General features: G+C 37.0%; 1 protein-coding gene across 4 annotated transcripts in view; it reads right to left on the bottom strand.

Moving 5' to 3' along the window:
* Positions 1 to 1267: 1267 nt before the first annotated feature.
* The window catches only part of LOC131159427 (PHAF1 protein At3g51130), a 35071-nt gene continuing 22041 nt past the window's right edge, over positions 1268 to 14297 (bottom strand). For 2 of the 4 annotated variants that reach the window (XM_058114321.1, XM_058114333.1), the window contains exons 4-14: positions 7407 to 7474; positions 7223 to 7328; positions 7018 to 7078; positions 6776 to 6942; positions 6148 to 6210; positions 4706 to 4753; positions 4249 to 4362; positions 4065 to 4164; positions 3907 to 3980; positions 1721 to 1825; positions 1268 to 1606 (exon numbers count right to left, since the gene is read on the bottom strand). In XM_058114321.1, coding sequence (XP_057970304.1) covers positions 1550 to 1606; positions 1721 to 1825; positions 3907 to 3980; positions 4065 to 4164; positions 4249 to 4362; positions 4706 to 4753; positions 6148 to 6210; positions 6776 to 6942; positions 7018 to 7078; positions 7223 to 7328; positions 7407 to 7474 — 963 coding nt within the window. In that variant the 3' untranslated portion in view covers positions 1268 to 1549. The remainder of the gene's footprint in view (positions 1607 to 1720; positions 1826 to 3906; positions 3981 to 4064; positions 4165 to 4248; positions 4363 to 4705; positions 4754 to 6147; positions 6211 to 6775; positions 6943 to 7017; positions 7079 to 7222; positions 7329 to 7406; positions 7475 to 14297) is intronic. The other 2 variants (XM_058114351.1, XM_058114342.1) reach the window with 1 other exon arrangement.

Here is a 14297-nt window from a genome sequence, read left to right as displayed (position 1 = left end):
CATACGCAATAACCCAAATTTTCAAGGGGTTAGCATTATCTACACCTGCAAGAAACAACCGCTGCTCTAGCCAAGAAAGCCCAAATGTTCAAAGGATGCGTTTGGGAGCAAAGATTTCGGATCTTAAGTTTAGATTTTAACGAATTTAAAAAAATTTCAATATAATTTTATATTACATTTATTCAAATCCAATACAATCACAGTAGCATCTTTTATGTTCATTTTTGGAGTGGAGCATACTAGCATCAATTAATCAAAATCTATTTTGATACTCTCTCTAATTCTGCTGTACAAAATTTATCCATTATCCAGCTAAAATACAAGAAGAAAATCAAGATTAAATTACCATCATTTTTTTTTATAGGAATATTATCCAAATTCAGTTTGGCCCACCCACAACCAATTGAAACCATCAAGCACTCAGAAGTGAGCCCTAAATTGACTTTTATGAGGTGAATTTCCAGAACCTCCCCGGGGCCTAATAATATTATAGGCCTCTCTCGTGGAGTTTGGCGTAGAGAGATCGTGGTATCCAAGTCCTCTCCCTTGGAAGGGCTAAGCAATCTAGCCCAATTATCGGCCTATAATACCTCAAATTTGAAACATTCCCTACAATTTGAAATATCATGCCTCTATAAAAGCAAGCATGGAGTGCCTGAAACATAAAACTAAGTTGTATCCAAGAATTGAACAGCCAAGAATAGAGCAGTTACCCATCTCAAATCGAGGACATTCTAAATTTTTCAATTTCTAAATTGAAGACAGGCTGTGTTTGCTTCCCTGAAAACAAAGGGAAAAAAATTTAAGGTTTTGATTTCTAGAACTCCTGGTTCCACCTCTTTTCCTCAGTGAACAATTTTACCAAAACTAGGAGAGAAATCACAACTTCATGTCTAGGGCTAGCAATAGGATTCATGAGGAGAAGAGAATGGAAATGAGTAGAGCTAAAGAAATGGGGAAAGATCTGCCCGATGAAGATTATCAAAGTGGAGACGCGCCTAAGATGAACTCTCCAATTGCACATGCAGATAAACATGGCCATGGTGCCAAGAGAGACAGAGGGAGAAAATGGCCTCACGTGCGATCTATCGAGAATGTTGGGGACATAGGCTTTTATGTCTTTATATTAAAAAATAAATAAATAAGACATAGGCTTTTCAAAATCCAGTGGAATGTTCATTCCTTTGACATGGGCTTTAAAAATGCTCATTCCAAAGGAATATGCATTCCAACATAATAAGCAACCAAAGAATGTAAAAGAATCATATTTGGAACTGCGATTCCATTCCAGTCTCGACTCATGTTAATCAAACATGCCATAAAAACAATCATTCAGCTTGCGGAGCCAAGAACATGATGTACAAACGCTGTGCTAATTTAGTTCAGAACACACGTCCAGTGAATTACACGCATGGTATGGCACTATGAATCAACTGTACAAATCATTACATAATGTACAATTACAACTGCCCCTGCCAGCATGATAAAAAAACAATTTGACTGTACATAGCCCATCTAGACAACCATCATGAGGGCAACAACCCATCCTTCACGACTGGAAGAGAGTTACAGTAGCAATATATCCATTTTTCATAACCTGCAAACACTAAATGGCAAAATGAGAAGGATTTTGTAATATTCAACATCAAAATATCAAAACAAGGAAGCTTTTTTAGCCAAATATAAATATATATTAAAAAAATATCCACTAGTAGCTCACCTCAAACGCAACATTTTGATAGCCATAAACAAAAGTTGATCCAAAAGGATTGCTAGAAGATCCTTGTGTTTGGATAGCAGCACGACCACAATCTCCAAGGATTTCCTAAAGGTTAAAATAAAATCTTCCATAAAAGCATTGACTAGAAGACAAAGAAAATGTGGTCAAGAATGTGCCAAGCAAGCATTAATAGATTTACCCCACACACACACATGCACAAAACCACCACTGAGCCCTAAGCCCGAATTGATGGAGTCAACATGAATCCTCTTTCCTTATTCCCCGCAAACTAGGGAAATATCTTTTGACAATTACATGGTTATCAAACCATTAATATCTCAATCCAAGTTAATATAGGTCTATCCCTCTCCCTCCTACTATTACTTACATTAACTCACTCACCACATGGTTTTAAAACCCGGAACAGTGACCAACCCAGTGAAGCGGTCAGCCAAGTCAGTAGGACTGAGGTCAAACTGGTGATCAAACCAGAATATATATATATATATATATATATATATATATATATATATATATATATACATATATTATTTGTGTATGTGTAAACTTATATGTAATCATATTTTTACAAAAAAATATTGCACTGATTCTATATAAATATTTTATAAGTGTGTTTGATTAAAATCGCATATATCAACAAATTAAATTTAAAAAATCACACATATAAATTTAATATCCATCCAAATCAAATTTAAAATTTGAAATTATCAAACTAAAAAAGAATTAATAACATTAACTAAATAATTTTTTTTCTCCATCAACTCCTTTCCTATTGTCTCTCAAACCATTTCTTGATAATAATAATAATAATAATAATAATTTCTTGATAATAGTAACAGTTATTAAAAGATAATAATAATAATAATAATAATAATAATTAGCAAGAGTGAAATGAACAATGACGGTGTTTAGCGGGAAAAAAAAATGAACAGTGAGGATGAGAACTCGGTTTAGCTTTTAGTGTAAGATTAGTATCTTAGGTTTAATAAATGCAAAGACATTATCTATATATATTTTGTCTTGGCTTTACAATCATAAATCCAGTGGTAATTTTGTTTCCCATTCGCACTCAACCAAGGTTCCAGTATGACCATTACCGTTCTGCCAAAATTGGCCCCAGGTTGCATGATTTCTGGTTTTACAGCATGACCTAGACCGGTTCCGATCCAACCCAGTCATACCAACAGGTCCAGACAAGGTTTTAAAACTATGCTCCACCGTGCATTATTTTAGTTGCATTGCAAGTAGCCAAACCATCTTAGTAACCCTTATCTTATTTAAGTGCTACACCAAACTTATCACAAATGTATTCATTCCTTGATCCATATGAGCATTCTCATTTCAACTTCCATTTTTTAGACAAGTTATTTCTTAATAGCCCAATATTCTGATCTTAATCTCCCCTCTTAATTTAAGATTATCTACAATCATCCATCATGTGCAAAAGACTTCTCCATTTTATCTAACCTACCTTAACTCTCTATATTACTACATCCCTCAACTCTATATATTACATCACCTTAAATTTCCCCTATAAAGCGTGCATTAATAAATCCAACCCACCAAGGTATTAAAATCTATTTAGTACTAATACTTCCTTAAACAAGAAGTTTACTCTTTTTATCCAATATTCCTCAAAAATTTTCTGCCTCATTTCTACTTATTTTAAAACACCTATAAATTCTAAAACCTCGCCATAATTTTAACTTAAATAGTATTCGATCTCTAGTTTCATCCATCGAGACAATATCATCTGCAAACAACATATAATATGGAATGTCATTTTGGACATTCCTTCCTAGTAAGTTCATCGATAACTAATGCAACATATCAATACACACACATCGTTTTTTTCCTCTATGCAGTCTGCAACAAAAACAAATGTTGAGTTGGAAAATACAAGAGAAAGAATACTGCAGAATGCAAAATAAAAATTACCGCAAATCCAAGCGGCAATACTTATTAGCTGAAAGGTCTAATTATATATGTGTGTGCGTGTGTATATATATATATATATAGAGAGAGAGAGAGAGAGAGGGAGAGAGAGAGAGAGAGATAGAGACAGAGAGCGAGAGGGTGAAAAATCCATATTCTACGCAGATATTCAAGGCAATACTAGTATCATTCCAGACGTGAAGTTCAAATATTGGAGAAAAACACATTACCTTCACCTGCTCCCATTTTGTGCTTGGTGTAATATTGTGTTTGGACGAATTTAATTCCTGAAAGGAACCCCCAACTGAAGGCAAAAACAGAAGGGTAGTTTACCAGCGTGTAATTATAAGTCTAGCTGAAACATTATGAAGAATAGAACTGAACTTACAGTCAGAAGCATAGATAACAAAATTACACTTGATGTATGAATTGAAATCTGCATGCCCCGGATAATTTGTATGCAAAACAAACTTCTTGATTTTTTGTGTCTGCAAATTCAACAAGGCAATTCCCAGCAGAAAGATTAGCACACGCCACAAATGACTACAAACATATAACAGCCAAGATCATACCTGTCCGTCAAATAGTATGTCCAAGCCACGTGTGAAATAATTATAAAAATAATCACCACAGAGAGTTGTCCGCGGACGAGGATCAGAGGGAGAATGGATCACCATTTGATCTACCTGTACAATTAATAAAGTCAATCTCCACCAAAACTGGCCTGAAAATCCAGATGCGCCAGAATGGATTCACACTTGCCACAAATAAAACCAAATATATATTTTGAAAGAAAGAGTCAACAGATAAGTTGCCCTTTCTATAAAAGTAAAATTAAAATGAGTTTGAGCTTAAGAGCACATGGGAAGTATTTTCAATTATATCAAGGGATGAAAGTAATTGGATTTGAGTGTGGGGCTTAATTTTGGTCCCCACAATTCTTCACATTTCTTTCTTCATCCCTTAAATCTCCTATCATCTACTAAGCTTCTTGAGCTATCAATACATATGAAGTTTGCTTAACACTACCTGCTTTTGGTGAATTCCACAAGGACGTCCTAATTCTGTCCATACATCCTGCATTAAAACAAGAAAAATAGGCTTACACACTGAATCAGCAAACAGCATCGCATCAACATTATCTCCTCCCTCAAATAAAGTAAACTAATATGTAAGTTGATGGAAGCCTATGCAGTAGAAATTATCACACACACACCTCACTCCTGAGGGAAGTTAACTCTATCTCAGGCACTATGGCAAACACCAGTCCCCAAACAATCCACAATGCTTGGTTAAGAACACAACTGACTTGAATAGAACTTTAAAGGAATTTTTTTTTTAATTTCAGAAACAAGATTAAGGCGTGGCCTATATAATCTCGAACACAGGCATTTGACTGTTGAATTTCATTTTCAATATAGAAAGATTCAGAGAATAAATATTATAGCAGATAAAGAACACTATAACATGCACATATCAAAGACTCCAGGACATATTACAAAAATAAATAAAGTGTGATAAAATGAAAGTTTCAATATGGGAAATGACATTGGAAATGTGGGTTTCACATACACACATGCAAGGATTATGAGATACAAAACAAATATATACATGCATTGTGCAGATGCCTGAATTGCATCAAATTCAGCGCCCTATATCGATTTTATTTAATGATGCATGGTCCAAGGCTCAAATGTTGAAGAGACTATAATCACACAACGAAACAAGAATATGCCTTTCATGACTGTCATACCACTTCTAATCATAGGAATAAAATTAGTTGATCATTCTTGAATGCTCAAAATGCTGCTCGTGTCTCTAAGCTGAACAAACCAAACTAATTACTTTTTCACCATAAAAAAGGGAAATGATGCAACACACAACGCACATGTCTCCCATGCTATGGTGAGGGGTTGGGAACGGCATCATGTATGCAGCCATACCTCCACATTTGGAGAAACTGTTTTCATCTCTTGAACCAGTGATCTTCAAGTTTGAGTGTAGCACCCTTAACATTGGTTCAAGACTTGCATTCACATTATATAAAGGGGTCAAGATTGACTTTTACCTGTCGAGCACATATGAATGTTCATGTGCCTGTATGCCCATGCACATGTATGTGTGTGTGTGTGTGTGTGTGTGTGTGAGAGAGAGAGAGAGAGAGAGAGAGAGAGAGAGAGAACTTCTACCACTCTTCCATCAAAGATCATCTAAAATTCTTTGAGAACATGAGATTTTATTTTCCAAGCCATGGTAACAACCGACAACAAAAAATTAAAAGGTCACAGAATAGCTTTCTTTAGTAAATTGTGAATAATCCAATGTTAAGCATGTAAGAAGCAAGCCACCAACAAATGAGGGTGCCAATAACATTAAAACTAGAAACACGTTTCTCAATAGACATAACAAGACCACTTTCGAAAGCCATGCTAGAAATGACCTGCACCAAGAGAGATTTAGACCATATGTACCTGTGGCGATGCACCAAAAGGAATATGCTGGCCACCTACAGTAAACCATAATTCTTCACCAAGCTGCATGAAATAGAGAAGGTACGAAATCAGATCCAAATGCTACAACTACTACTTGTAGGTTGCAATTATTTCTACAACCTTTTTCTCTTTTCTAAAATTTTTTTGTGCATATCATCCAAATAAGTAAATTGATAGACACATATGAACAAGCATTGAGAAGCACAAAGCCTTGTCCCAGCAATTCTAAGGCGCAAACATAATTTTATAGCTAAAAATCAAGTATACATGGTTTTGACAAAAAGGTATTAAGCCCCATCCACGTAACACAATCCCCCTCTTCCATTCTCCAGGCTTCAAACTAAATGCGTAAACTGTATGACTAATAACATAGACTGATCTTTCATCAAACAAACATGAAAAGGATAAATATGCAAAACAACTGTTCACAACTCAAATTAAGAACTTGATGTTAACAGGAATAATAATACGCAACCGGCTATTCAACACTTCAAATTTCAAATCCATAAAGAAAAATTAAATGAAATAAAAATAAGATACATTAATCAAAACTCTGAAGATAATTTGTAAAGGGTCACACAAAGGCAGGAAAATTAAGACATTATACCTTAACATGCACCTCTTCCATATAGAGGCTTCCAGCTGGCAAGGGAGGGGCAGAAGCCTTGTCCATTAAGGATCCTACACCCACTTTTTTGTCTCTAGAGCCATCATATATGGAGACACGACATGTAACAGGAGTAGTTCCGTCTGGGAACTCTAGTGGCAGCTCCGCTTTCACAATCAAGACAGGAAAAATAAGAAGCTATATTACACACAAGTAAATCAGGTTGGAAATTATTATAATACCTTCTCCATCATGGCAGCAATCCGTATATTGTGTCGGAATTGGAAATGCAAAGGATAACCCCTGCACAATACATAATCAAACTTAACCCAGAAGGGGTAAAAAAACAAGAAAACAAACAAAACACAACAAAAACAAACCAAAACAAAACAAAACAAAACACAGGAAAAACTTAATTGTGTCACAATTATGTCTTCGTGAACATACTGGGTAGAATAGAGTGTAAACACCTCTATCTTTGTCATAAATTCCTGGAAATGTTGGCCCAAAAAGTGCATATACAGCCACAAAAGTAGCCAGAGTTGACGGCCCTCTGAAAAATAGAGATAAGAATTAATTAGAGCACATTAGGTTACAAGGCATGAAAATTAAAGTTTAGCATATAACCTACCCAATCAAAGAGGTGGCATAGCGCATCTGAAGACGTTTGACATCAAAAATTTCAATAAGTCGTAGTCTCTAACACAATTCAGAGTCAAACATATCAAACATTAGTATGAACCAGTCATATGCATCACTTTCCATATAGATAATCTACCAATAGTAGAAATCACACATTAATTATCCATCTGACAGATTAGATCAGATAAAAATAATGCACCAGAACACTCAATAGCAAAAAGTCAAACACATTAACAGATGAGAAGTCCCACTGATATTTGAACAGATGACAAGTCTAAACCGAGTCGATTTCACTTTGGATACTGGAACCTCCTCGAGCAGGATAAAATCAGTCAGGATTTCTTTACGATTTTCATGGAACAGACAGTTTTGTAAGCAGCAATAAGACTGCATTCATTGCCCTGACTCCAAAGAAAGCAGGGCCTTATAGCATCAAGGATTTCCAGTCTATCGGCATTGCAGCAAGTATATGATCTTATACGAAGTCCTTGCCATGAGGCTCAAGAAAGTAGACAAATCAAAGATGCAGCCTTTATTGCATTTGAAGTTGTGGATGCCTACTTCAGGGGAAGGAAAAAGGAGTGGTGTGCAAACTCAACATGGAAAAAGCTTTTGACCATGTAACTTGAGATTTTCTCCTCCGCATTCTCAAATGGATCCAACAATGTGTTACAACTTTTTCAGTGCTCATCAATAGCTCCCATCAGATCTCTTCCGCTCCTCACGAGGTTTGAGGGAAGGTGATTCCCTCTCCCACTTATTGTTTATCATGGTGATGGAAGGCAGAAACTTTGAGTCCCTTGCTACAAAAAGCTAACAATGGTGGTCTTTTCAAAAGTTTTAGCATAGGACGGGCTGGCAGAGAAATGGAAGTCTCCAACCTTCTCTTATAGCTGATGACAATCATTTTCAACTAAATGGATCCTCACCAAAGCCTGAATTTAAGGCACATTCTTCTCAGCTTTGGAGCAATCTCAGGAATGATGGAAACTGATACTAATACAACAGAAGACAGCACCGAGGGGGCAGTCCATGCAGGCATTTTGAACTGAAAATTGAGGAATTCTCTTATACCCTACCTTTGTCTCCCTCTTGGGGCTAAAATCAAAGACAAAGGACTGAAGGAGTTTCGGACCCTATCATCGAAATAGAAGAAAGTTGCTGGCTGGAAAACAAATAACTCTCAAGAGGAGGAAACCTTAACCTCATCAAAAGCACCCTCTCAAACATCCCAGTCTATTATATGTTCCTCTTCCCCATCCCTTGCTCAGTTGCCAGAGTTGGAGGGCATTCAAAAAAAGATTCCTTCAGAGAGGCAAGGGGGAGGATTCAAATACCATCGTATCAAATGAGAGGTTTTTATGCAACCTGTTCAAAGTAGAGGCTTAGTGCTAAGATCCCTCCCTACTTCAACAAAGCCCTCCTTGGAAAACGGCTTTGCAGGTTTATGAAGGGGAAGGACCATTTTGGATATGAAAGATTGCTGCCAAAATATGGTTCACTCTTCACCACAATGGTTGAGCCTCTTAAGAAATCAGGCAAAATAGCTCTGCAGGTTCATGAAGGGGAAGATTTCTACCCCTTGTTAAATTTGACATGGGAAATAGGAATAATGTTCTGGCATTACACTTGGTGTGTCCCTTCTCCCCTTGGCACTAGATTTCCTTCTATATTTGGCTTGGCCTATCACAAAGAAGCTCTAAGCCTCTAATTGATAATCACCTCCAAATTTCAGAAAATGGGATATCCTAGGATATTCACTTGGTGAGGAATGCCTATGTTTGGGAGATTGTTCGCCTCGCAGATTTCTTTGACAGCTTGTACAAAGTTTCCTTTGAGAACATCCCTAATGAACCTAAGTGGGCCCTAGACAAAAACAGCAACTTTACATACTACAGGAATCTCACTTCTAATACAGCGCAAGTAGCAGCTTCTCCTAGAAGCCTATTTGGAAAACTGATACCCCACAAAGCCAACAAAGGAAGATTTTTTGAGTTGGAGGAAATTCTTAGGAAGATTCTAACAATAGACAACGTGCAGAAAACGGAACAGCCTCTTGTATGTTTTTTTGTGAATGGAAAATGCCGAACCAATTGAGCATATCCTCTTGCATTGTTCTTGAACTCGAAATCTTTGGAATCTAGCCACCGCTATAATCAGAGAGCACCGGGTTACTGCCAGAACAGATGAGGGAAAAGTATAGGCTTAAGCATTCACTCAAGGAAGTAAACCTTTGACTCTTAATTCCCCTTACCATTTTTTTATTGTGTAAAGGGAAAGGAATAGAAGAGCTTTCAAAGGATCCCCTATGCCCTCACATATAATAAAGACAGATGGACTGTTACAGTAACTAGTTGGTATAGAAGCTTGTACACAATAGAAATTCAATACTATTCTCTACTTTTTTGACATCTTTTTATAATGGGTGATTTTTCTAGTCACTGTTTGTACTTAGGTGGCACCAGGCACCCCTCTTGGTTTCCTCTAATGAATTTTTTCCTGATTAAAAATAAATAAAGATCAATGCTCCGTGGAAACACATTGATGTAGGACAAGACAGATCAAGGGTAAACACTTGATGGAGACTAATTCAACAGAATAGGATCAAGGGTTGTGTTTAATTAATTAGTTTAATATGCATGTTCAGTTGAATTAGTAGGATTTTGGTTTTTTTTTTTTTTTTTTTATGCTGGGGAGGGAGGGGGTGGTCACAATATTTGTGTAATCTAGGGGTTTATTAGTAGTTTCATGTATTTTGGGAGAGTATATTTGTAATTTCTTTAATTACAGGCTTTCTTATAATAGCACGTGAAAACCATGTAAGAGGTGGTTCTTGATGAACTTGACTTGAAGTGAATGTGTGATCCCCCCCCCCCCCAACCTCATATCTCCTTCCTTCTTCCTCTCCTCTCCTCCCCTCTTAACTCTCCCAAATTATGTGTTGGCTGTAATTCGACGAAGCTGTCTTGCATCAGTTGGTATCAGAGGATTCCAAGCCCAACCAAGATAATAACATTCTTCCATTATCAATCCCCCATTTTATCATTTCACTCTTTTTCTTTCTTATAAGACAAATTATAGAAAAGGGATCCTCCTAAAAGAAATAAATAACCAAAGAGATTACAATAATACTCCCCTCCAGTTCCTCTGAAGATCTAACAAAAGTAAACCCCAAAAACACCAAAAGAATGAATCCAAAAAGACACAAGGAAAACCACTCTATCCGAAAGGAAGCAAGGAGGTTTTCATTTGCCATTAAAAATCCTTGCATTCTCTTTTGTCCTAAGAGTCCAAACGAGCGCAAGGATAGCACACCTCCAAAGGACCCTCCCTTCTTACTTCTCCCAAATCCTCTATAACACACTTTTAAGAGAGCTTCAATTGTCCTTGGGAAAACCACAGCCTCATCACAAACTAATGATTACGCGTCAAAGTTGCGTAATTAGGCGTTTAAAATCATGCATTAAAGATTATAATTTTAATTAAATGCCTAATTATGTTCACTATTTCAACATTGAGCTCAAATTACAATATTTGATTTTTATTCGATAATTTACAGATTTTTATACTTAATTATTGCAGGGCTTTCAGGACATTTAAAGAGAATAAAAAAGAAAAAAAATATATTGTGAAGCCTTGCAAAATCCAGTGAAGCCCATGCATGTGAAGAAGGCCGTGTGAGGGAATGGAGCCTAAAAAGAGAGAGTCATGCATTAAATAAGGCTTGTGAATCGTGTGCATTGAAAGCAAAGGTGGAAGGCGTGCATGGGCCATGCACGTAGGCCCATGCGCAGACGGCTTGTATGCTTGAAGGAACCGTGAGCTGATGTGGGCTGTGTACATGAATGCATGAACTGGGCCGTGCATGAGATGTCATGCATGCAATCCGTGAGCTGAACTCGGGCTGTGTGAGTTGCATGGTCATGTACATGCTTCTCGTGGGAACGGCCCGTGCATGAGAAGGCTTGCTGGGCCGTGTTTTGAAGCTGGAATGAAGGAGAGATGAGCTGGGTGTCAAAGGGAGTGACAAGTCTACGTGCATGGGCCGATTGCATGAGTTTCACATGCACTGGACCGTGTGCAGTCCGTGGAGACATGCGCTGGGCTGTGAGCAATGCATGCGTGGACATGGGTCATGAGCTTGCTGTGATGTGACCACGTGAAGAAGAGGATTGCCATGCGTGAAGGCTGCTAGGCCCATGCGCTGGGAGCTCCAAGGGGCGCCGAATTGCAAAGGCAGCAGGAGGGTATTTAATGTAAAGTGAGGTAGGGATATATAGTTTTTGTTTTTTTTAGAGCTTTAGGGCAACTTTTTAAGCAGGGTTTTGAGAGGAGTGCCTGGGGAAGAGAGCACCGCACAGAGGAGGTCTTTTGGGGGCAACCAAGCAGCACTGTTTTTCTGCAACTCGCCTCAGTCCACACGGCCTCTCCTTCACTCTCTCTCTCTCTCTCTCTCTCTTTTTCCATTGCTTTTTTTACTTGTTTTATTTCATTTTATGTTATTTTAAAATTCTTGTTGAACCTTTGCTTTTGATTATTTTACTTTAATGTCAATTTAAATATTTTGTTGGAACTTTGCTTTGGTTTAAAGTTTAGTTTATTTTATTTAAAGTCATTGTTGGGATTGAATCCTATTTGGGTTGTTTTTATTATTAAAGTCAGTTTGTTTTTCTCTTTATTTAAAGTCATTAAATCTTGTTAAGTTATATTATTTGTTGAGTTTGCTTTGCTGCTTTTATTTAAAATTAAAGTTGGATTTAAATATTTGTTTAAGTAGCATGTTAAGGTTATTTTATTGTTAAAGAACTTTTTATTTAGACCCTTATTCATTTAGTTTTTAAGTGCCTTTAAGAGATTAATTAAGTCTTCTGTCTTAGTTCATTATTTAAATGTTTAAAGAGTTGGTTAATTTGCTTGTTTGATTTCGTTATCGTTTATCTAGCTGGTTGAATGAATTATACTGGGTTGGCTTAGTTGGTTTATTTGTTTAATTACATGGTAGTTATTTTCCTGTTTATGCATGTTATGTTCTTGTTTTGGGTTTCAATTTGTTTTAATTTCACCACAAATTCTCAAAAAACCCCAAAAATTGAATATGAACTGTGTTCAGTAAACTATTTTCATATTTTCTTCATTTCATTTTACGCGAGTTTGAAACAAATCTGCATTCCCTAAGGAGAAGATCTGACCTTTTGGGCTAATTATTACACAACATAACTCTTATACTTGGGATAGCCTTCGCGCTGCTTATTTTTAGAGTAAGTAAAGTTTTTGGCGCCGTTGCTGAGGAATGCCGAATTTAATTTCAAACTAGTGTTTTACCCTTTTATTTTGATTTTCCTCATGAAAAAAAAGAATTGTTTTGAAGAAACTATGACTGCACTTGCACCACACACTTATGGATTTTTTGCAACCTACACAAACCATTACACCATCTTGCATTGCGTTATCTGATGATGCACACAATTTCACGATTAAGCATGGGATGATGTTAGTGATACCTCAGTTCCACAAGATGAATTCTGAGAGTCCTTACCAGCACTTGACGGACTTTGAGTTGGCCTGCACTACTTTTATTACTAGAGCTGGAAATGATGAATTTATTAAACTTCGTTTATTTCCTTTCTCTTTGAAGGATAAAGCGAAGATGTGGTATAATTCTTTGAGACCTAACTCTATCTCTAATTGGAATGATATGGAACGTGAATTTCTGCATAAATTTTTTCCCTTACAGAAAACTCAATTTTTGCAGGAACAGATTAGTCATTTCATGCAAAGAGTGGATGAGACATTTCATACAAGCTGGGAGGGATTTAGAGATCTAGTTAACATGTGTCCCCACCATGGATTTGAATCATGGCGTCTCGTTAACTATTTCTACACTGCTCTAACTCCTGAATCGAAACAGTTTGTTCATACTATGTGTTCAGGAGATTTCTTTGACAAGGAGCCTGATGAGGCATTGGGTTTTTTGGATCATTTAGCTGAAAATGCTTAGCAGTGGAACACTAGGATTGACAGAAGACCAATTACAGCTCAACCATTGAGAGCAATACATGGTGGAGAGTGGTATGAATTGAAAGATGATGTTGATGTTGAGGCACGTATGGCTGAGATCACCATAAGATTGGATGCTATGAAGATGAAAAAGGAGAATAGTACAAAACAACTACGGAATCAACCTCCTCAGTCCTATGCACCACTTTTGCGGCCATCATATCATCAGGTTGCCTTTCAGCATCAGTATCAATCAAATCAGATTTCTCAGATCCATTCTTTAGCAGCACCCGCTCCACCGAAGAAGTCTCTTGAGGATAGCATGGCACAGATGGCTAATACACTTTAGCAATTCATGGCAAGCCAAAATATGATCAACTCTCAGACTTCTCAAGTCATCAACAAGATAAGCACCGATTTGACTAGGTTGAACACAACATTGAGTGCATTAGAGATAGATGAATCCCCATTTCAAGCCTAACCAGATACTCAAGTGCAGTCTGCAATCGTGGAGCCGTCATCCTCTACTAAAGTAAATGTCAAGGATTGCAATGCCGAAACAAATCTCCATAGTGGTAAGGTGATTGGTATACCAAATAGGGAGGTTGATCAGAATGGTAAGAGTTCAACTTTCAAGGAACTAGGTAAAAATTTTGATGTTGATGTTTCTGAAGCACCGAAGGTAACTTTTCCAACATTTGCTGCTCAAAGACTGGTTTTTAAAGAAGTGAATTTCCTGAAAAACATACTGAATAAAGATCCTTTCTTGTTAAAACAAGGAAGCCAATCTGCACATGTTTTATCTGATACCTTAGAGAGCATTGATTTATTTGAGGCTAATTTCTGTGCAAGTAAGAAAGCAGATTCATTGTGGCGACTCAAA

Source organism: Malania oleifera, chromosome 1 (genome assembly GCF_029873635.1).
Source record: "Malania oleifera isolate guangnan ecotype guangnan chromosome 1, ASM2987363v1, whole genome shotgun sequence".
In the NCBI taxonomy this organism is placed as follows: Eukaryota; Viridiplantae; Streptophyta; class Magnoliopsida; order Santalales; family Ximeniaceae; genus Malania; species Malania oleifera.
Note: the sequence above shows the minus strand (reverse complement) of the source record. Positions and strands in the feature narration are given on the sequence as shown.